At 42.7% G+C, this 21512-nt stretch overlaps 2 protein-coding genes across 2 annotated transcripts in view; one reads left to right on the top strand and one right to left on the bottom strand.

Moving 5' to 3' along the window:
• DGAT2L6 (diacylglycerol O-acyltransferase 2 like 6) overlaps positions 1-21512 on the top strand; it is a 29052-nt gene that overhangs the window by 2688 nt on the left and 4852 nt on the right. The window contains exons 2-5 of the mRNA XM_028522894.2: positions 14901-15008; positions 15705-15775; positions 16138-16342; positions 17945-18119. Of these exons, the coding sequence (XP_028378695.1) occupies positions 14901-15008; positions 15705-15775; positions 16138-16342; positions 17945-18119 (559 nt within the window). The remainder of the gene's footprint in view (positions 1-14900; positions 15009-15704; positions 15776-16137; positions 16343-17944; positions 18120-21512) is intronic.
• On the bottom strand, positions 11589-12895 carry LOC114505025 (phosphoglycerate kinase 1-like). The gene is given in 3 exon segments (XM_036016498.1): positions 11589-11659; positions 11662-12552; positions 12555-12895. Coding segments are annotated over 3 exon segments (1245 nt in total). The 5' UTR covers positions 12838-12895.

The following is a 21512-nucleotide window of genomic DNA, read 5'->3' as shown; positions in this document are numbered from 1 at the left end:
CAAATACTGTGACTCCTTTAACATCAGTATCCTCATCCTCTAGCCTGGTGCACAGTAAATGCTCCATGCAAAGAAAAACATGTCCTTTCTTCCTTCCTCCCTTCCTTCTTTCTTTCCTTCCTAATTTACTTCCCCCCTTTTCTCACTGTCTTTTCTTCATTCCTTTTGTCTTGCTCAGAGCATCTTTCAGTGCTTCTTTCTCCTAAATGGTGTTCAGAGTCATGGCTGATTACCAAGCACTACCGGAAGGAGTGGGCAAAGAAATAGGGAAAAGGGAGACAAAAAAAGGCAAAGGGACAAGAAAGAGGGAAGAAGTGAGAAGAAAGGAATGCAAACAGTGTTTGGTGGATCTCTGACTGATGTGGCTTAGTGGGTTGGGTGTCATCCTGCAAAATGAAAGGTCACCAATTCGATTCCTGGTCAGGTTGCGGGCTGTCCCTGGTGTGGGTGCACTATGACAGGCAACCAATCAATGTTTCCCCTCCCTCTTTTTTCCCCCTCCCTTCTCCTCTCTCTAAAAAGAAATAAATAAAATCTTTTTAAAATAAGTAAGTAAGTAAATAAAATCTTTTTAAAAAGTGGTTGGAAAGATGTGGAATACAAATATTGATGACCCTCAGAATTAAGCAATGGCCTGGAGAGCCCCTCTGAGGGCTAGAGGATGGGTCTCCAGCTGTCTCTTCTTTTCTGGGCTTGCATCACCATCCACCTAAATATCCTGTTTCCTAGCCCTCTACCCTCTATTCTCTACCCTCTCCAATTTACTCCACTGCCTGCTCCCAGGAGAGTCTTTCAAAAGCATCTTTGATTACAGCCCTCTGCTCCTTAAAACTAGTCAGCGTTGTCCCATCACCCACTTGACGAAGCACCAATGGGTTAGCCTGTGCATTCAAGGCCCTCCTCCATTCTCTGGCTCTAACTGTTTATCAGCTATGAAGCTTGTCCTCCCAGCAATCTCTTCACAAAATGAACATGATCACTTCTCAGCCTTTTGGCTAAGATCAAATGTAGTACAAAATGAACATGAATGGTACTCTCCCTCTACTTCACCTCTGCTCTATTTTCTCCATTGGAAATGCCCTGATCCATCTTCCTGGACTACCCACAAACAAGCCCTCCTTTGAGATATTGCTCAAGTGATAGGTTCTCTGCAGTGTTTTCCAGACAACCCGAGACTACATCAACTCTGAAAATCCAGAGCACTTTGTAGAAACAGGTTGGGCAGCAGCCCTTATATTATTTGTCTCCTTTATTCAATGAGCTCCATGAGAATAGGAGAACATGTCTTTTTATTATTATAGTTTTCATAATACCAGGCTCAACAGCAAATTGATAGTTCTTCCAGATTTCTTCTTCCTCAGCAAGGACATTTAAGCCCACCTCTTGTTCTTTTTTTCCTCTCTCCTGGACATCTGTATGTGTGTGTGTACATATGCCTACCTTCTTTCTCTAGTTTCTTTTTTAAAGTTTTTTTTTCTGGCTCTAACTCTTTATGGCACATTATTTATGGCCCTTTATGGGACATTACTTATGTTTCTAGTTTCTGATACTACAGTCTTGGAAGTCTGACAGACCAGGTGTGCCATTTACTTGCTATATGGCCCTGTGCAAGTGAGTCACTATTATTTTCTATGTGACCCTGAGCAAGTAAGTCATTCACCCTCCACTATTGTAGAAACATGCATAGTACCTGACTTTCAAGACCATTCCAAAGATCACAGAAGCAAGAAAATCCTCAATAGATGTTCATTTTCTTTCTTTCTGTTCTAGAAATGGATATTACCTAGGACCTCGAAAATAAGGCAAATATAGACGTTGATACATTCCCAGCATTCCCACAAGCCTCTTCAAAATATCATTCACTAATCCCTTCCCACCCCCTATATCCAATTGATTACCAAACCCTGAGAATTCTCTCTCCGTATTATCTTTTGAAATGATCTGGTAAATAGCAACACATTTCAGGTTCCCATTGCCTCTCTTCTAAGTCACTGCAACTTTTAGCCCATCTGCCTGCCTACAGTTTCTCCTGCTCCCCCAGTTATTCCAAATTATCTTCCTGATACACAGGTATGATCATGCTACTCCTCTGCTTAACTCCCTTCTCTGGTGTCTCACTCCCTTCAGCATCCCACCTCATCTCCCGAGCTTCCTTCCCAGCTTCATCTACTATTTCATGCCTTCCTGGGTTGCCCAGACTGTTGGAAGTTATGGTGTTACTCACAGGCTTTCAAGCCCTCCATCTCCAGGCCTTTGTTCAAGTTCTTCCTTGTGCATGGAAGGCAGTTCCTTGACTAATTTCTCTGTCAAAAGACTAGTCTTCTTTCAAAATTCAACTTACCATATTTTGCTGTGTATAATGCATACTTTTTTGCCCAAATTTTTGAGGGAAAAATAAGGATGCACATTAGACATGGACAGTACTAAAATGTGGGTGCACATTATACATGACAGAATACAGTAAATCTTGCCTTCTACGAGAAGCCTTTCTTGGTTCCCAAGTAGTAAGGAATTGTCTTCTCCTTGGATTCCTATTGAATGACATTGGAGCTCTGAGTGTATAGTTCTCACTGTCTGGGATGTAATTGTTATTTATGGTATCAGACTATTCATTTATGGAAGACAAGAACTTGGTTTTCTACATGTATGAATATTAGTTAACACAAAAAAATTTTTTAAAAGAGCTCTTGGTACATACAAAAAAACTCAACAAATGCTATCTACTCCCCCCAAAAGCCTAGAGTGAAGGTTCATGACCTCTCTGAGCCTGTTTCTTTGTGTGTAAAATGGGAACGATAAAATTATCCATCTCTCAGGGTCATAAGGGGATTAAATGAGATAATGTATGTTAGTGCTGAAGAGAGTGCTTCTTATTAAAAAATGCTGGGTACATGGTATTAATTACCATATTTACATTGTTTCCATCATTTTCATATTTATTCTCTTCACACTCCTCCTTCCAGTACCCAACCCTATCCACATGGCCTCTAGCACAGAGATTTCACATGAGGTGCACTCATTCAGTGTTTGTTGAATGATTACTCCCACAGGTTGTCAGATCCATCGTTAATTTAGATTCAATAAGTAACCAACAAAGCCACAGAAATTCATCTTTCACAAGATCCAGCCCTTGGATTGCTAAAGGCTTTTAGTAGTAGAATGCTGGGTCTGCCCTTTACACTGGAAATAACTGGTTGCCTATAGCATCACACACATGTGCACGTCCTGGAATCTCAGAGGGCCTTTCATTGTTTGGAATAAGGGCCTCGGTGGTTTCTCTTACTGTTTTCACCTGCTGCCACTAGAGAATTTTGAAGTCAAACTTCCACTTGTGCTACAATTTAATGTAGCAGATTTAATTATTTATTTATTTTTTAGAGAGAGGGAAAAGGAGGGAAAAGGAGAGGGAGAGAAACATCAATGTGTAGTTGCATCTCTCACGGCCTCAACCCACAACCCAGGCATGTGACCCGACCAGGAATCGAATGAGCGACCTTTTGATCTGCAGGCCAGCACTCAATCCACTGAGTCACACCAGCCAGGGCATAATGTAACAGATTTTATCATCAGTTATCTCCCCATACTTGGCACTGGTCTAAAGGCTGTTTTCAAGAAGCTAAATGGCTAGTAGGGAAAGACATGTGAGGTACAAACTACACAAAGAACAAAATCAAATAGGCCAAGTAGAAGCATAAGTAATGTGCTGTGGGTGTGTGGAGGAGGAAGCCTGAAATTGTGACCAGAGAATCAACAAATATATCACCAAAGAGGTATCTGAGCTAAGTCTTAAAGGTTGAGAGAATTTTGATAGGCAGAAAGTTAGGGAGAGGGTAGTCTGAATAAGGAACAGCATCCCTAAAGGTATGAAGATATGAAGTTGCATGGTGGGTTGAGGAAATGGGGAGTAAATGAAGGTGATTGAGCCCCTGTTTCCCATACTTCAGCCATTTTCATCCTACCTTCTGATTCTTTCTGGGGCTGAGTACCACCTATGCTATTATTACTAACATTTTCCCCAAATTGACTCATTTCTGTAATATAAATTAATGTATTTTAACAAGAAACTATATCACTACCATGAACTCACTTTTATTCACTGCACATTAAAATAACTTTTTATTCATACATCACCTCACATCATCCAGTGTCCTTACAGTAGAATGGGACCACAGTTTGAGAAATACTGGGCTAAAGCATAAGGGATGTGAGTGCAGGTACTGAGAAATGAGGCTAGGAAGGTTGGGGCAAAGCTAGTCCATGGAGAGCCTTAAATGTCAGCCTAGCCCTGACTGGTGTGGCTCAGTGGATTGGGCATCGTCCTGCAAACTGAAGGTCATCAGTTCAATTCCCGGTCAGGGCATATGCCTGGGTTGAAGCCTGGTCCCCAGTTGGAGTGCATGCGAGAGGCAACCAATCAGTGTTTCTCTCTCTCTCTCCTTCCCTCTACTTCCTCTACTGTACCTCTACTCCCTCTAAAAATAAATAAATAAAATCTTTAAAACATATGCCAGGCTAACACATTCAGACTTGATTCTTTCAGCAGTGGAACATATTGAGGATTTCAGAGGAGGCAAACAACGTTATGACTGTGCTTTAAACCATGATCTGGCAATGGCATGTCAAATGGACCGGAGAGGAAGAGACCAGCAGGCAAAGAGCAGACACATAACTGCATCCAGGCCAGAGGAGATCAAGTCCTGGACCAAAGAAGTAGCAGTGGAGACAGGAGCAGGAGGTTGGATTGGAGGAATGTTTTTTGGAAAGGGAGAGAAGTCAACAATAGCTCCAAAATATTGAAACTATGACATTTCTCCTGAGGCCTGAAAGATGAATAGGAACCACTCAGGCAAAGAATATTTTAGGTAAAAGGGACAACATGCACAGAAGGCCAGAAGCTAGAAAGCAGAATGAGTTGAAGGAATGGACAGAAATACAGTACTGTAGAATGCAGAGAACAGGGGGTGGACAGGACTCCATCATGGAGGGCCTTTGAAACAAAGATAACAAGACTAGACCTGATCCTAAGAGTCATAGGAAGCCATGTTAGTTGTTGAATTACTACATTAGCATTTATTCCCACAGATTCTTATATCTATAGTTAATTTAGATCTACTAAGTAATCACAAATCCACAGAAATGCCTCTTTGATGAGCCTGCCATGTTTTTGGTTATATGTTGCCAAGGGCCAGAGTCAGTTGACATTCAGCATGCTGGTTGCATCATGGCTCAGATCAAATCAGAAAGCCTGTTTAGAAGACAGGAGCAGTTATCCAGAGGAGAGACAACAGTGGTTTGGACCAGGTGGTAGCATAGAAGTGGGGAATAGAATCATTCAAAAGAGGTTTGGAAGACAGAACTGACAGGAAGCAGTCATTAGAATTGAATGGTAAAGGGTACAGTCTCTTGACTAAGATAATCTGAGTTCTCAACTCTGGCTTCCCCACCAGCTAGCTGTGTGACCTCAGGTGGTTATTTTTAAAAAGATTTTATTTACTTATTTTAGAGAGAAGGGAAGAGAGGGAGAAAGAGAAGGAGAGAAACATTGGTTGCCTGTTACACATGTCCCAAATGGGAAACTAGCCTACAACCTGGATATGTGCCCGGACCAGGGATTGAACCAGTAACCTTTTGCTTTGTGGGACAACACCCAACTAACGTGTGCCAGGGCACAGGTGCTTATTAAACATCTCTTAACCTGAGTTGCTCATCCATAAAATGAGAATGGTTATTGTCCTAATGAGGTCTTTACAAAAATTTAAAAATGCATATAGAACAGTTTTACATAATGAGTATACAATAAATATTGGCTATTACTATATGGGGAAAGTGAGCAAGTGAGATGATTTGAAGAGAGAACAAACTTGGATTCATATTGGTACCATCTTTAACTTAAGCTAGTACTCATTAGTAATTGGAGGCTGTGCAGGTTTAAGAAAGTCAGAACCAGAGATAAAGAGGAATGTTGCATAATGATAAAAGGGTAAATTCACCAAGAAGACATAACTATTTTAACTGTGTATGTACCTAACAATAGAGCTATAAAATATATGAAACAAGCACTGACAGGACTAAAAAGAAAAACAGACAAATTAGCGATTGTATTTGGAGACCTCCTCAAAAACTGCAAACAGCCCTGGCTGCTGTGGCTCAGTAGTTGAGTGCTGGCCTGAGAATTGCCAGTTCAATTTCCAGTCTAGGGCACATAGGGCTCCCCAGTAGGGGGCATGCCAAAGGCAACAACACATTGATGTTTCTCTCCCTCTTTCTCCCTCCCTTCCTTTCTCTAAAAAGTAAATAAATAAATAAAATCTTTTTTAAAAAGAAAATAAATAAAGAATATATATCACGGATTCTACACAATCTTATCCAGAAAATAGAAGAGAAAGAAACACCAGCTCACTGATGAGGCAAAACCCTGATACCAAAGCCAAACAAAAACAGTACAAATAGAGGTGGGTTTGGCTGGGGTGGGGGGTGGGGGGTAAATGCATTCAACTGTAATTGAACAGCAATAAAATAATTTTTAAAAAAAGCAGTACAAATAAGAGCTGTGGACCAATACTCCTCATGAATACAAATGCAAAAATCCTTAACAAAATACAAGCAAATCAAATCCAGCAATATATTACAAGGCATACTTCTTAATTTATTTTATTTTTTAAAAAGATTTTATTTAGTTATATTTTAGAGAGGGAAAGGGAGAAAGAAAGAGAAGAAAAGAAGCATCAGTGTGTGGTTGCCTCTCGCACGCCCCCACTGGGGACCTGGCCTGCAACCCAGGCATGTGCCCTGACTGGGAATCGAACCAGCAACCCTTTGATTCACAGGCCATCACTCAACCACTGAGCCATATCAGCCATGGCTAATTTTTATTTTATTTTTTAAAATTTAAGTCATTTTTATTTTTCAATTACAGTTGACATACAATATTAGTTTCAGGTGTACACCCCAGTGATTTAGACATTATATAACTTTACTAAGCAATCATTTGATAAATCTTATACTCATCTGGCACCATATATAGTTATTAAATTTTTTTTACTATATTGCCTATGCTGCACTTGACATCCCCATGACTATTCTGTAACTACCAATCTGTACTTCTTATGCCCTTCACCTTTTTTGCTCATCCTCCCAACCTCTCTCCCATCTGATAACCATCCAAATGTTCTCTGTATCTATGAATCTGTTTCTTTTCTGCTTCATTTGTTTTTTAATTAATTTGTTGATAGAGATGTATTTATTGCCATTATATTGTTCATATTTTTTATCTTTTTCTCCTTCTTAAAAAGAACCTTTAACATTTCTTTTAATACTGGTTTGGTGGTGATGGACTCCTTTAACTTTTTCTTGTCTGAGAAGCCCTTTATATGTCCTTTGATTCTAAATGATAGCTTTGCAGGGTAGAGGAATCTCGGTTGTAGGTCCCTGTTTTTCATCCCTTTGAATATTTCCTGCCACTCCCTTCTGGCCTGCAGTTTCTTTTGAGAAGTCAGCTGACAGCCCTGTGGGAGATCCCTTGTAGGTAACTGCTTTTCTGTTGCTGCTTTTAAGGTTTTCTCTTTGTCTTTAACCTTTGGCATTTTAACTATGATGTGTCTTGGTGTGATCCTCTTTGGCTTCATATAGTTTGGGTCACTTTGCACTTCCTGGACTTGTCTGTCTATTTCCTTCACCAGTTTAGGAAAGTTTTCTGTCACTTTTTCAAATAGGTTTTCAATTTCTTGCTTTCTCTCTTCTTCTGACACCACTGTGATACACATATTGGTATGCTTGAAGTTGTCCCCAAGTCTCCTTACACTATCTTTGTTTAAATTTTTTTCTTTTTGCTGTTTTGTTTGGGTGTTTTCTGCTTTCTTATATTCCAAATTGCTGATTTGATTCTTGTCTTCCTCTACTGTACTGTTGATTCCCTATAAGTTTTTCTTCATTTCAGTTAGTATATCCTTTATTTACGACTGATTCACTTTTATGGTTTGCATGTCATTTTTTTATGCTGTTGAAGTTCTAAGTTGAACTACTCCCCTGAGTTCACTGAGAATCCTTACAACCACTGTTTTGAATGCTGCATCTACTAGATTGCTTGTCTCCATTTTATTTAGTGTTTTTCTGGAGTTCTGTTCTGTTTTTTCTTTGTCTCCTCATTTTGGTAGGCTCTCTGTGTTTGTTTCTACATATTAGGTAGAGCTTCTATGTCTCCCAGGCTTGGCAGAGTGGCCTAATGTAGTCAGTATCCTGTAGGGTCCAGTGGCACAGCCTCTCGGATCACCAGTTGCACTCCCCACACCATGTGGGTTGTGTATACCCTCTGTTGTAGCTGAGCTGTGATTGCTGTTGGCATATCAATGGGACACAACCCTCAGTTATAATCAGATGCAAGTACTGGCTGCTACCACTGTGGAGAATCAGCTGTGCAGGGGCCCACCCCCACAGCACAGGACTCATTTCAGTGGGGCTCTGGTGTTTGCTGAGGTGATCAGATGGTGCTTCAATGTGGCCTGAAGCTGTCCACTGGATGAACTGCCTTCGGAGCCTCCCAGGAGATGCAGCCCAAGGTCAGCCACAATCTGTGTTCTGCCCTGGACCACTGGCTTGAGCTACAAAGTGATCAGCAGATGGCTGCTACTTTTGCTGGACTTGAAGGTGCCCAGGAGAAGCCAAGCTGTGAAACATGGCCAGCTGCTGCTAGTGCTGGACCTGGGGCCACTTAATGAGAGATACAGGGGACTCGCTGAGGTCAAATGCTGCTTGTTTGAGAGATTTTAGGAAAGTCTGAAGCATTAGCCAAGATAGGCTATTTGTATAGTAAAGGTAGTGGAAATAGCTTGAGTGGGCCTGCAAGTTAAGTGGGATGGGTATCAGGGAATCACTAGGGTAGGACCAACAGTGATAGCCAGGTTGATGGAGATTCAGTTATAGTGCCTGCCTGTTAGCTCTGTTGGGGAAGGGCTCATCAAAGCAACAATGTCCTCTGCCAGTAGCTGCCCCCAGCTCTCACCCTGATGCCAGACACTTCAATTCCTCCCTGTATGTCCCCGGTGTCTTTCAAGCTACTATCCTAGTGCTGGCACTCAGAGGAAATGAGTCTGAGCAAGTCCATGTGCAGGCCCTTTCAAAGGAACCACCTGGGACTCTAGGAGCTTCCTTCTTCCTCAGCCTCAATCCCTGCTGGTTTTTATAGCTGGAAGTTATGGGGGCTTCTATTACTGGCACTGTAACCCTGGGTGGGGGTTCCTGGTGTGGGACTTGGACCTCTAACTCCTCAGGAGTGACCTCCACAGCTCAGATATTCCTCCAGATTTGTATCTGCCACACATGGGTGTGGAACCAGCCCGGTACACATCTCTGCCCCTCCTATTAGTCTGGATGTGGCTTCCTCTTTAAATCTGTAGTTGTAGGACTTCTGTTCAGATAGATTTCAGGCAATTCTTGGTGATGGTTGTTCTGTACCTTAGTTGTAATTTTGATATGGTTGTGGGAGGATGTGAGCACCGCCTTTACCTATGCCACCATCTTGACTGGAAGTCCTGGCCAGTTGATTTTTGACAAAGATGCAAAGCAATTCGATGGAGGAAGGATAGTCTTTTCAACGACTGATATTGGAAGAATTGGATATTCAGATGTAGTAAATAAACCTTGACCAAAACTTCACATGTTATTAAGAAATTAACTCAAAATGGGTCACAGACCTAAATGTAAACACAAAACTTAAAACTTTTAGTAAAAAACTTTCAGGAGAAACCCTTCATGACCCCAGGAAAGGTAAAGAGTGCTTAGATTTTTAAAAAATATTGTGCTATTTTTATTTTTATTTTTAATTATTTTTTTAGATTTTATTTATTTATTTTTAGAGAGGGAAGGGAGGGAGAAAGAGAGAGAGAAACATCAATGTGCAGTTGCTGGGGGCCATAGCCTGCAACCCAGGCATGTGCCCAGAGTGGGAATCGAACCTGCGATGCTTTGGTTTGCAGCCCGCGCTCAATACACTGAGCTATGCCAGCCAGGGCAGAGTTCTTAGATTTGACATCAAAAGCACAATCTGTTAAAAAAAAAAAAGATAAATTGGACTTCATCAAAATTAAAATGCTTTTACGCTAAGAAAGACCTGTTAAACGAATGAAAAGATAAAGATGGCAGGAAATGTTTGCAAAGCACATATCCAACAAAAGACTTGTATCCAGAATATATAAAGCACTCTGAAAACCAACAATAAAGCAACAGTGAGAAAACAAACAAGCCCATTGAAATATGGACCAAATATCTGAACAAACACTTTACCAAAGAGGATATACAGAAGTCAGATAAGCACTGTTAAGCATCATTAAGCATACAGAAGGCAGATAAGCATCATTAAGTATTAGGGAAATGCCAACTATGATGACCTACAACACTACACATCTAGTAGAGTGGCTTGACTATCTTTAGTACAAACTAAATTAGAAGTTTATTGTATGTGAACTTTCCCCTTGATAAGATAGTCCAAGAATCCTCACTTGAACATGGACAAGATGTTGGAAGCATGTCCTGGTATCAAGGCCATAATATCTAAGGAAGAATCACCCACACATGCACACAAATGGGTTTTTTCATCATTCTTGCTTCAGATCTCCTTGTTTTTCTATTTCAAAGATTTATTTTATTTTTAGACAGAGGGGAATGGAGGGAGAAAAAGAGGGAGAGAAACATCAATGTGTGGTTGCCTCTTGTGTACCCTCTACTGGGACCTGGCCTGAAACCCAGGCATGTGCTCTGATTGGGAATTGAACCAGCAACCTTTTGGTTCACAGGCCAGTGCTCAATCCACTGAGCCACACCAGCCAGGGCATATCTTCTTGCTTTTTGTCAAGGGACTCCTTGTTCCATGAGCTTTAGCTTTTCCATGTTTGGCTTCTGTTTCTTCCAGTTTTTAAAATCCTACTTCTGTTACCATGAGTGACAATGATGACACTCACACAGGTTAGGTCTAGCAGGAAACTTAGGGTCTCCTAGGTGCCACACCTGCACTTTAAATAGATTCTGCAAGGAAGATGGTGTTCACTGAGGTACTGCTCTTTTAGATTACCTTTAGGGCTTGTGGACAGCTAAAAGAGAATAGATATAAAGTGCTCAGTTGACCTATCCATGATTTTATTTTTTATTTTTTTGAGTTTCAATGAATACTTTTATTATTTATTTAATAGATCTCCAGCTTCATCTCCCTCCCTCCCTACAACTGGAATTTTATCTTGTTTTCATGCTGAGTAGCAAAACAATGACAATGCTCATCAGAGTAAGCTACTCCAAGAAGAGGATTAAGCTAATAGGTTAACAGGCAAAATATAAATATATGCACTCTAGAATGCACAGTGTTTTAGCCATTGGAAATGCAAATGGGATCCCGAAGAATGTAGCCAGATCCAGGGTGCAGTGAAGGTGAGCTGATGTGCCATTGCTGTGCAGCTGTGTTACATGTTCCTGGGCTACATCTCTCGGCCACTAGTGGCTGGATCTTGCCAGGGGGGAAGACTGTAGCTAATACCAAGTAGAGACTCAGAAAGCACTAAGTGGAGTTACAGGATGTGCACAGGAACCAAAAGGCAGCAAAAGTACTAAACATTACTGATAGCATCCACCCCAGGAAGGACTTTACCTTCCAGTAGCTCCAAACTGGCACCACCCCAGGGTTGACGTGGCTGACTTTGTTCTTCATGTTCCATCTGGTACAGCAGGTAGTAGTGTCTCCACCACCTATGATGATGATGTAGTCCCTGGAAGTGGCTTTCACTACCTCATCCATGAGGGTTTCAGTCCCTCGGGCAAAAGCTTCCCATGCAAATATGCCCACAGGTCTGTTCCATATAATCTGCTTGGCCCTAGTGACAGCCTCGGTGTACTTCTTGCTGCTCTCAGGCCTGTAGTCCAAGCCCATCCAGCCAGCAGGTATGCCAGAGGCCACAGTGGCTTGGCCAGTCTTCGCATTCTCATCAAACTTGTCAGTGACAAAGTCAACCAACAAGGTAATCTTCATACTGTTCTTCTCAGCTTTAGACATCAGATCTTTGACGATCTTGGCTCCCTCTTCATCAAACAGAGAAGTGCCAATCACCATGTTGTTGAGCACCTTAAGGAAGGTAAAAGCCATTCTACCACCAATAATCATCTCATTGACTTTGTCCAACATGTTATTGATCAGCTGGATCTTGTCTGCAACTTTAGCTCTGCCCAGGATGGCCAGGAAGAATTTCTCTGGGCTTTCCAAGGCTTTGCCAAAGTAGTTCAGCTCCTTCTTCATCAAAGAACCTCCAGCTTTCTGTGGCAAATTGACTCCCACCATAGAGATGTGGGCTCGGTGAGTAGTGCCAAACGCATCATTGACATAGACATCCCCTAGCTTGGAAAGTGAGGCTCAGAAAGCTTCTATTTTAGCTGGCTCAGCTTCAACCTTGTTCCCAGAAGCATCTTTTCCCTTCCCTTCTTCCTCCATGTGAAAGTGAAGGTTCTGCAGCAGGATGACAGAGCCAGCAGCTGGGTCAGCACAAGCTTTCTCCACTTCAGGATCCACACAGTCCTTAAGAACAGAACATCCTCGCTCAGCAGAGATTTGTGCTCTACAGCAGCTGGCTCCAAGGAGTACTTGCCAGGCATGGGGACACCATCACGCAAGCCCATGTGGCTCATGAGAACAACGGACTTGGCTCCATTGTCCAAGCAGAATTTGATGCTTGGAATTGCAGCCTTGACCCTCTGGTTGCTTGTTATCTGGTTGTTCTTCATAGGAACATTGCAGTCCACTCTCATTATGACCCACTTCCCTTTCACGTCCAGCTTGTCCAAAGTCAGCTTGTTAGAAAGTGACATCTTGGCAATACAGCACTGGCGACAGGCCGAGGGATCACACAGCAAGGGAGACAGCAGTGAGAATACTCATCCATGCTTTTTTAATTAATTTTTTTTTTATTTTTAGAGAGGGAAGGGAGGGAGAAAGAGAGAGAGAGAGAGAGAGAGAGAGAGAGAAACATCAATGTGCGGTTGCTGGGGGCCATGGCCTGCAACCCAGGCATGTGCCCTGACTGGGAATCGAACCTGCGATGCCATCCATGCTTTTTAAATAATATCTCATTTGGCTAACATAAATGATGACTAAACACTAATCATTTAAGTTCAGCTATTTTTGAAAAGAGAAAACATTTATCTTTCAGTACGTCTATAGATATTTGTTAAACACCTACTGTGTACAAGGCTTTATTCTAAATTTTGGGGATACAAACAAAATGTATTTTAAGCAAGATATAAAGGAAATGATACACTTCAACTACTTTTAACTAAGAATTATCCCTGTTTAACTTTATCTGAATTTTCCCAGCAAATTGACTCTCACTTAACAAAAAAAGATTTTATTTACTTATTTTTTATGGGAAGAGAGGGAGAAAGAAAGGGAGAGGCAGAGTCAATGTGTGCTTGCCTCTCGCACGCCCCAACTGAGGACCTGGCCGACAACCCAGGCATGTGCTCTGACTGGGAATCAAACCAGCGACCTTTTGGTTTGTGGGCTGGTGCTCAGTCCACTGAGCAACAGCAGCCAAGGATTGACTCTTGTTGTTTATGAGGGCCAGAGGTAGTAGGACTTTCATCCATGACAGGTTTCCCATAAAATTTCTCTCACCACTGTCTCCTACTTAATCAGCATGCTTACAACAACCATCTCAGCTAGTTCTTGTAAAAGGGAATTCAGCTCATCTCTAAGGTTTCTTCTACTCCCTAACACAAGTTTTTAAAGAAATGCCCAATCTGTCTTTTTCCTGTTATTTTCATCTAAAAATAAGAGGCAAACCTGCTGGTAAGTAACCCTTGATTTTCTTCCCCTTCTCTGAAATTTTTTTTCTACCATCCATGATGTTGTTACCTGGTCAAAGAAGTCATTCCCTTCAGTGGGTCTTTTTAAAAAATTTTACAATATGTGTACTTAGCCTCTTTCTCATGCATCAAGAACTTGTTTGTTTGTTTGTTTGTTTGTTTATAAGATTTTATTTACTTATTTTTAGACACAGGAGAAGGGAGGGAGAAAGAGAGGAAAAATACATCAAAGTGTGTTTGCCTCTCACACCTGCCACTGGGGACCTGGCCCACAATGCAGGCATGTGCCCTGACTGGGAATCGAACCAGTGACCCTTTGGTTTGCAGGCCGGAACTCAATCCACTGAACCACACCAGCCAGGGCTAAATGCAGATTTTAAAATGCAATTCAATTCCCACTGCTGTTAAAATGTATCACATTTGCAGTTCACAGCCTGCTGTGGCCCTTTGCTAACAGATAATTTTTCCCCTTGTAAACTGAAGAGACATATTGACTAGGACAAAACTGAATGTAGTAAAACAGGTTCCAAAGTGTTTTCTCATTTGTTGTTTCTCAGCAACAAATGGCCTGTGCACTGCAGGCAGCCCCTCTCTGCTGGGTTGTGCCAACTGAGAAGTTCCACAAAGGAAGGAGGGTCAAGCTTCTAGAAGGGACTTCTGAAGTCCAAGGATAGAGATGGCAGCCACTGGCCCACGGGACTGTGCTTTTCCACTTGCCAAGCAGTGCTGCCTTTTGATCCTGGCTGAGAACATCATGGTTCTGCTGTTTCCTCAGTTAAGATGGGAGCCATCCAGGGAACTCAGATTCAGGGACTCAGCAGTCAGCCTGGACTACAGCAGAGCTAGGTGGGGATTTGGAGAGAGGTAGACATGGGCCTCACACCAGCCTTGACCTGCTCCTTCAGTATAGAGCAAAGGTCAGAGCTCTAAGAGGTGTATTAAACTCATAACAAAGATTATGTATTTTAAAAAATATATTACTTTTATCATTATAAAAATAAAAAACAAATGTTTTTTTTTAAATCTTAAAGAAAACTGAAGAGCATGAACCCTTTGTGTCTCCTTAGGAGCTTTTTCCATTATCTCTTTAACCTTTCTGGTGTTCACTAAATTCTGGGCCCTGTCTGTGCTCGCCTTAGCCTGGCTCGCCTATGATTGGAAAACCCACAATCAAGGTAAGAGACATGGGAAGAGCGGTGGTCCCTGTCTGTGTCAACGATGTAACCACAGAGAGAGGGATGTGGAGGGAGAGAATGGGGGAGAGGCAGAGGGAGAAAGGGTGGGGAGAGGAAAGAAAGGGATAAGGAAAGGAGGGGGCAGTGAAGAGGGGGAGGGATAGGGAAGTGCAAAGGGTGGTTAGAGGGAAGGGGAGCAAACTTCAATCAGGGAACAGAGATCTCTACCAGGCCACCAAGGAAGAATTTTTTTAAAGATCTTATTAGTTTTAGAGAGAGGTGAAATGAAGGAGAAAGAGAGGGAGAGAAGCATCAATGTGTGGTTGTCTCTCACGCAACCCCTACTGGGAACCTGGCCTGCAACCCAGGCATGTGCCCTGACTGGGAATCGAACCAGGGACCCTTTGGTTCACAGGCCCGCGCTCAATCCACTGAGCCACACCAGCCAGGGCAGAATTTAAAGGTTGAGGTTTCTGTGTAGGTAGCCCACCTCATACTCTTTGCCTATCCCCTTTCTGTCTGAGCCCAGAAGTAGAGGGGCTCCCTATGTTTTCTGGGGAGTTGGATTCAGGGACAGTACCTACAGCTCTGTACCCTGTGTGACCTGAGAACTGTAGGAAGAACCCTCCCCCTCTGGGAATGGTAGAAGAATTGGCAACATCTCACCTGCTCTTCCCTTTCCTTCTGTACCCGCAGGTGGTAGGCGTTTAGCTTGGGTACGAACATGGACCCTCTGGAAGTATTTCCAAAATTACTTCCCAATAAAGGTGACTACCCCTTTGTCTGGATGTCCTTGGGCCCTGTTGCTCAGATTCTTCCCTCTCCACTCAGCTTCATGTTTTCAAAGGCTTTGGTGGCCAGTAGTGAAGGTCAAGGCTCAGAAGCATAATGCAGAGTAGTGGCCCAGGATGGATGGGGAGGTAAGGAGATGGGTGGATGGAGAGCAGCATTTCCTCACAATGAAAAAGCCAGGTCAACCTCTCTGAGCATCATAACCCCTGGTGACATCCCAAATGCACAAGAATTTGGGCTCCCCAAAGGAAACACAGGTTACCTGCTGGGATCTGAGTTCATATGTCCTCTCTTCCTTCTTCCTACCCATGGTTCTGATTCAATCTCCCTCCAACAGCTGGTGAAGACTCATGACCTCTCTCCCAAACACAACTATATCATTGCCAACCACCCCCATGGCATTTTCTCTTTTGGGGTCTTCATCAACTTTGCCACTGAGGCCACTGGCTTTGCTCAGACTTTCCCAGGCATCACTCCTTCTCTAGGGACCTTGGAAGGGATCTTCTGGTGGCCAATTGTGCGAGACTATGTGATGTCAATGGGTGAGTATGGGGAATAATCCTATCCTCTGATCTACCTCAGGGTTCCAACCTCAATAAGCCCTGAGATACAGTCCAATTCTCACTCCCTGCGGGAAGAGGACTTAGTAGAAAATGAGTCCTAAACACACTAGACCAGTAACAGGAGTATGTGGCTAAGCATCAGGTTCTGTCTAAGATCTGGGAGGCAGAGTTTGGTTAGGCATCAGGGTAAGTTACGGGTGTTCATAAGAGTTGCCAAAAATATTTTTGGAGAAGAAAGGAAAAGGCTGGAGTTCAGGATCAAAGCCAAATATCAAACCCAAATGATGGGGAAGTCAGTAATGAAAGGAGCAGCTCAGATGAACTTTATCAGTCTCTTTCTTGGATATTAGTTGGTTTCTTCTGGCCAGTCATTTATAAAGCAGCTCTCATCCCAGAGTGTCTTAAAGTTATTGTAAAGTCTTTCATACTAGCTGGTCCATGACCTTCACTCTCTTGGGAATCCCTTCAAACTTGCATAAGATGTCAAAGGATAAAGGATAAACATCCATCACAATCCAGGACAACCACCCCATGCCAGGCTTCAAGCTAGGGTACAGTGACAAATGTCCTCTCTGGATGAATATCCATCTTTGTGGACACCAGAAAAAACTGAAGCCAAATATTAACAGGTAAGATACATTTATCTGAAGGGAACACATAGGAACACTAGAGTCCCAAAGGATGGTTCTGCTCCCCTCTGATGTTGGCGTGAACCTGGAGCAGCGGACTCTCTCAATGACTGAGGCCTGGAGGCATTTTTTTGCCATCCCAGGAGGATACAGAAGGCAAATTCAGGGCAAAGATGGGAAGCAGAGGTAAGGAAAAGAGTTTGTGAGCATTTTTTAAATTTTTTTAAAAGGTTTTATTTATTTATTTTAGAGAGAAGGGAAGAGAGGTAGAAAGAGAGGGAGAGAAACACTGATCAGTTACCTCTCACACATGCCCCAACTGGGGACCAGGCCCACAATCCAGACATATGCTCTGACTAGGAACTGAACCAATGACCTTTCACTCTGTGGGAGGTCATTCAACCAACTGAGCCATGCTGGTCAGTCAGGGCTGTGACTATTGTTGAGCAGAGGGGTGTTATCTTTATTCCATGGTTCATCTACATTTCAGTTTGGTTTGGGCAGGCTTCTGGGTCTGCCTACTCTCCAGAAACCCCAGCCAATGGTTCCCCTTCAGCAGGTACTCTAGGGAGGAAGCAGGTTGGTGGTGGCTAGTTCTGATCAGCCCTGGGGAGAGGATTCTGGTGAGTCTCCAGTGTTGCTAGCCTGGGGAAAGTGAAAGATGGCTGTGGTTGATAGGTAAAGAGGGAAGGGATGTGCTTAAATGCTAGTGAACTAAGAGGAGGTAGGCAGAGGAACTCAGTGTCGCCCCAACTGTAGTAGCACAGACTCGAATGCAAGCAGCTCATCCTAAGGACAAACCTCAGACTAGGGGTAAGCCAGGATGTGGAGGTCAAAGACAGAAGAAGAGAAACACTAGTCAGGAAACAGAATTGTCTCCATCATTAAGAGCCTAGAAGAACCCCTTACCTCATTCTCACGCATCAAGTTTGTTGACTTTTTGGTTTCACAGGTGTGTGCCCCGTGAGCAAGTTGGCCTTGAAATATTTGCTAACTCAGAAAGGCTCAGGCAATGCCGTGGTTATTGTGGTGGGCGGAGCTGCTGAAGCCCTCATGAGCCAGCCAGAAGTTTCTACCATCTTTCTTAAACGGCGTAAAGGTTTTGTGAAGTTGGCACTGAAGACAGGGTGGGTCTCTAGGTTCTGGTGCCCTATTGTCTGGATGCCGTATGTCCTCTGTCGAACCTCTCCAGAATGGTGTCCTTCCTTGGAAACTTGTAGAGGGGGTTCCCTCTTGACTCTGATGAATTCTCTCTACTCCCTCACACTGTCCCTAAAAGGCGTTTGGGCCTCCAGACACATTTTGGTGGACACTTTTTTTTTACCTGAAGTTGGAGAAAGAACAATAGAAGAAGACCCATTAGCCTTGTAGGCAGGCTGGGGGTGTGGAGAAGAGCAGATTCACTGTATATAAACCTATTAACTGAGAGGCCTAGAGAACCTACCCAGGGCAAGGAAGACACTGGGCTTGATACCATTGGGATTGCAAAGATGAGTAAAACATGATTCCTGCCCCCAGAGAGCATATAATCTGGTTTGAGAAATAGAATGCATTCATTCAGCAGTATGAACACCTGCTGTGTGTCAGACATAGTACTAGGCATTGAGGATATAAAAATAGGTAACACCCCATCTCACCTTTAAGGAACTCAGTCCAATAGGGAAGACAGACATATAATTATAAAATATATCCAGAAGCCAACCACTTACCATCTCAACTACCATCCCAGTTTGAACTACTATCAGCTCTCCCCTGGATTATTACGTTGGTCTCCCAAGGTCTCTCCCTGCTTCTATCCTTGTCTCCCCCACATCCAAGAATCTATTTTCAACTGTAGCCAGGATGATCCTATTTTTTTCATTGAATTTAGTGGGATGACATTGGTTCCCAATACCATACAGTTTTCAAGTGTACAACTCAACAAAACATCTGCACACTGCATTGTGCACCCATTGCCCCAAGCAAAGCAGTCTCTTTCTGTCCCCATTTATCCCCCCTTTGCCCACCTCCACAGCTCCCCACCTCCTTTCCCTCTGGCTATCAACACACTGTTGTCTGTGTCCATATGAAAGAATATATTTATTTTTATATTTATATTTATTTTTGTTTAATCCCTTCAGCTTCTTTCATCCAGCCCAACACCCTTCCCCTCTGACAGCTGCCATTCTGTTCCATGTATCTATGCCTATGTTCCTATTTTTTTCATAAGTTCATTTTGTTCATTAGATTCCACATAGAAGTGAGATCGTATGCTGTTTGTCTTTCACTGACTGGCTTATTTCACTTTGCATATTAATCTCCAGGTTCATCCATGCTATTGCAAAAAGTAAGACTTTCTTCTTTTTAATGGCTATGTAGTATTCCATTGTGTGAATGTATCACAGCTTTTTTTCTAAATTTTATTTTTAATGTATTTTATTGATTATGCTATTATAGTTGTTTCATTCCCCCCTTCACTCCCCTCCACCCTGCACACCCCCTCCCACCCACATTCCCCCCGCTTTAGTTCATATCCATGGGCTGCACATGTAAGTCCTTTGGCTTCTACATTTCCTATACTATTCTTACCCTCCCCCTTTCTATTTTCTACCTACCATCTACGCCACTTATTCTCTGTACCTTTTCCCCTGCTCTCCTCCTCCCATTCCCCTGTTGCTAACCCTCCGTGTGATCTCCATTTCTGTGATTCTGTTCCTGTTCTAGTTGTCTGCTTAGTTTGTTTGTTTGTTTTTTGTTTTAGGTGTGGTTGTTGATTATTGTGAGTTTGCTGTCGTTTTACTGTACATGTTTTTTATCTTCTTTTTCTTAGACAAGTCCCTTTAACATTTCATAAAATAAAGGCTTGTCGACTATGAACTCCTTTAACTTGACCTTATCTGAGAAGCACTTTATCTGCCCTTCCATTCTAAATGAAACCTTTGCTGGATAGAGCAATCTTGGATGTAGGTCCTTGCCTTTCATGACTTGGAATACTTCTTTCCAGCCCCTTCTTGCCTGCAAGGTCTCTTTTGAGAAATCAGCTGACAGTCTGATGGGAACTCCTTTGTAGGTAACTGTCTCCTTATCTCTTGCTGCGTCTAGAATTCTCACCTTCATTTTAATCTTGGCTAATGTAATTATGATGTGCCTTGGTGTGTTTCTTCTTGGGTCCAGCTTCTTTGGGACTCTTCTGAACTTCCTGGACTTCCTGGAAGTCTATTTCCTTTGCCAGATTGGGGAAGTTCTCATTTATTATTTGTTCAAATAACTTTTCCACTTATTGCTCTTCCTCTTCTCCTTCTGGTACCCCTAATTCAGATGTTGGGATGTTTAAAGATATCCTGGATATTCCTAAACCTCTCCTCATTTTTTTTGAATTCTTGTTTCTTCCTTCTTTTCTGTTTGGCTGTTTCTTTCTTCCTTCTGGTCCACAGCGTTGATCTGAGTCTCAGTTTCCTTCCCATCGCTATTGGTTCCCTGTACATTTTCCTTTATTTCACTTAGCATAACCTTCATTTTTTCATCTAATTTGCAAACAAATTCAACCAATTCTGTGAGCATCCTGATTACCAATGTTTTGAACTGTGCATCTGATAGGTTGGCTATCTCTTTGTCTCTTAGTTATATTTTTTCTGGAGCTTTGATCTGTTCTTTTGTTTGGGCCATTTTTTTTTTTGTCTTGACGCTCCTGTTACGTGTGAGGGGTGGAGCCTTAGGTGTTCACCTGGGCGGGGTAACCCACATCACTGTGTTGTGATGCTGTATGTGGGGGAGGGGTCTGAGAGGAACAATGGCTCTTGCTCTGCTCTCTGCTGGATTTCAGTCACTTCATCTGCTTCACACAAGCAATTTGGGCCCTTCTGGTGCTGATTCCTGAGCAGGTGGGTTTTTGTACATTCTAGGACCCTGTGCGTCTCTCCAATGAACTCTCTTGTGAGACTGGGAGTTTATCCTGCTGCCTCAACCCCCACAGGTGTTTTCAATTGGTGGTTAGAGGCATTATTTCCCTGAGCTGGGGCCGGGGGTTGCGTAGTCCATCCCGCTCCCCAGTTGTTTTTCCCGCAGGTTTCTCTGCGAGTGAATGTGGGACCATCCAGTATGCAATCTGCCGCCTTGCCGGGTCCGCCCACTGCTGCCTTGCCCACCAGACACTGCCTTGTCTGGAGTCCTCTCTGCACCGCTACCTGTCTCCACCCCCCTACCAGTCTGGATGAATGTGTCTTCTTTAACTCCTTGGTTAACGGACTTCCATACAGTTCGATTTTCTGTCAGTTCTGGTTGGTTTTTGTTTTTAAATTGTTGTTGTCCTTCTTTTGGTTGTGCAAGGAGGCACAGTGTGTCTACCTATGCCTCCATCTTGGTTGGAAGTCATTTTTTCTAAATTTTATAATCACTGTTCTTCAAATCATTTGTATTTTGATTATCCCAATTACCCTTAACATTTCTTTAAGTTTCTAAATTTCCAACCACATTAAAATGCAAACTCAGAAAAGACTAAAAGTATAAAGCTTCTTGAAGAAATCATAGGGGATATTTTTATG

Source organism: Phyllostomus discolor, chromosome X, assembly GCF_004126475.2.
Source record: "Phyllostomus discolor isolate MPI-MPIP mPhyDis1 chromosome X, mPhyDis1.pri.v3, whole genome shotgun sequence".
NCBI classification, from domain to species: Eukaryota; Metazoa; Chordata; class Mammalia; order Chiroptera; family Phyllostomidae; genus Phyllostomus; species Phyllostomus discolor.
The sequence above is the reverse complement of the archived record's forward strand: the minus strand, read 5'-3'. Positions and strand labels throughout refer to the sequence as shown.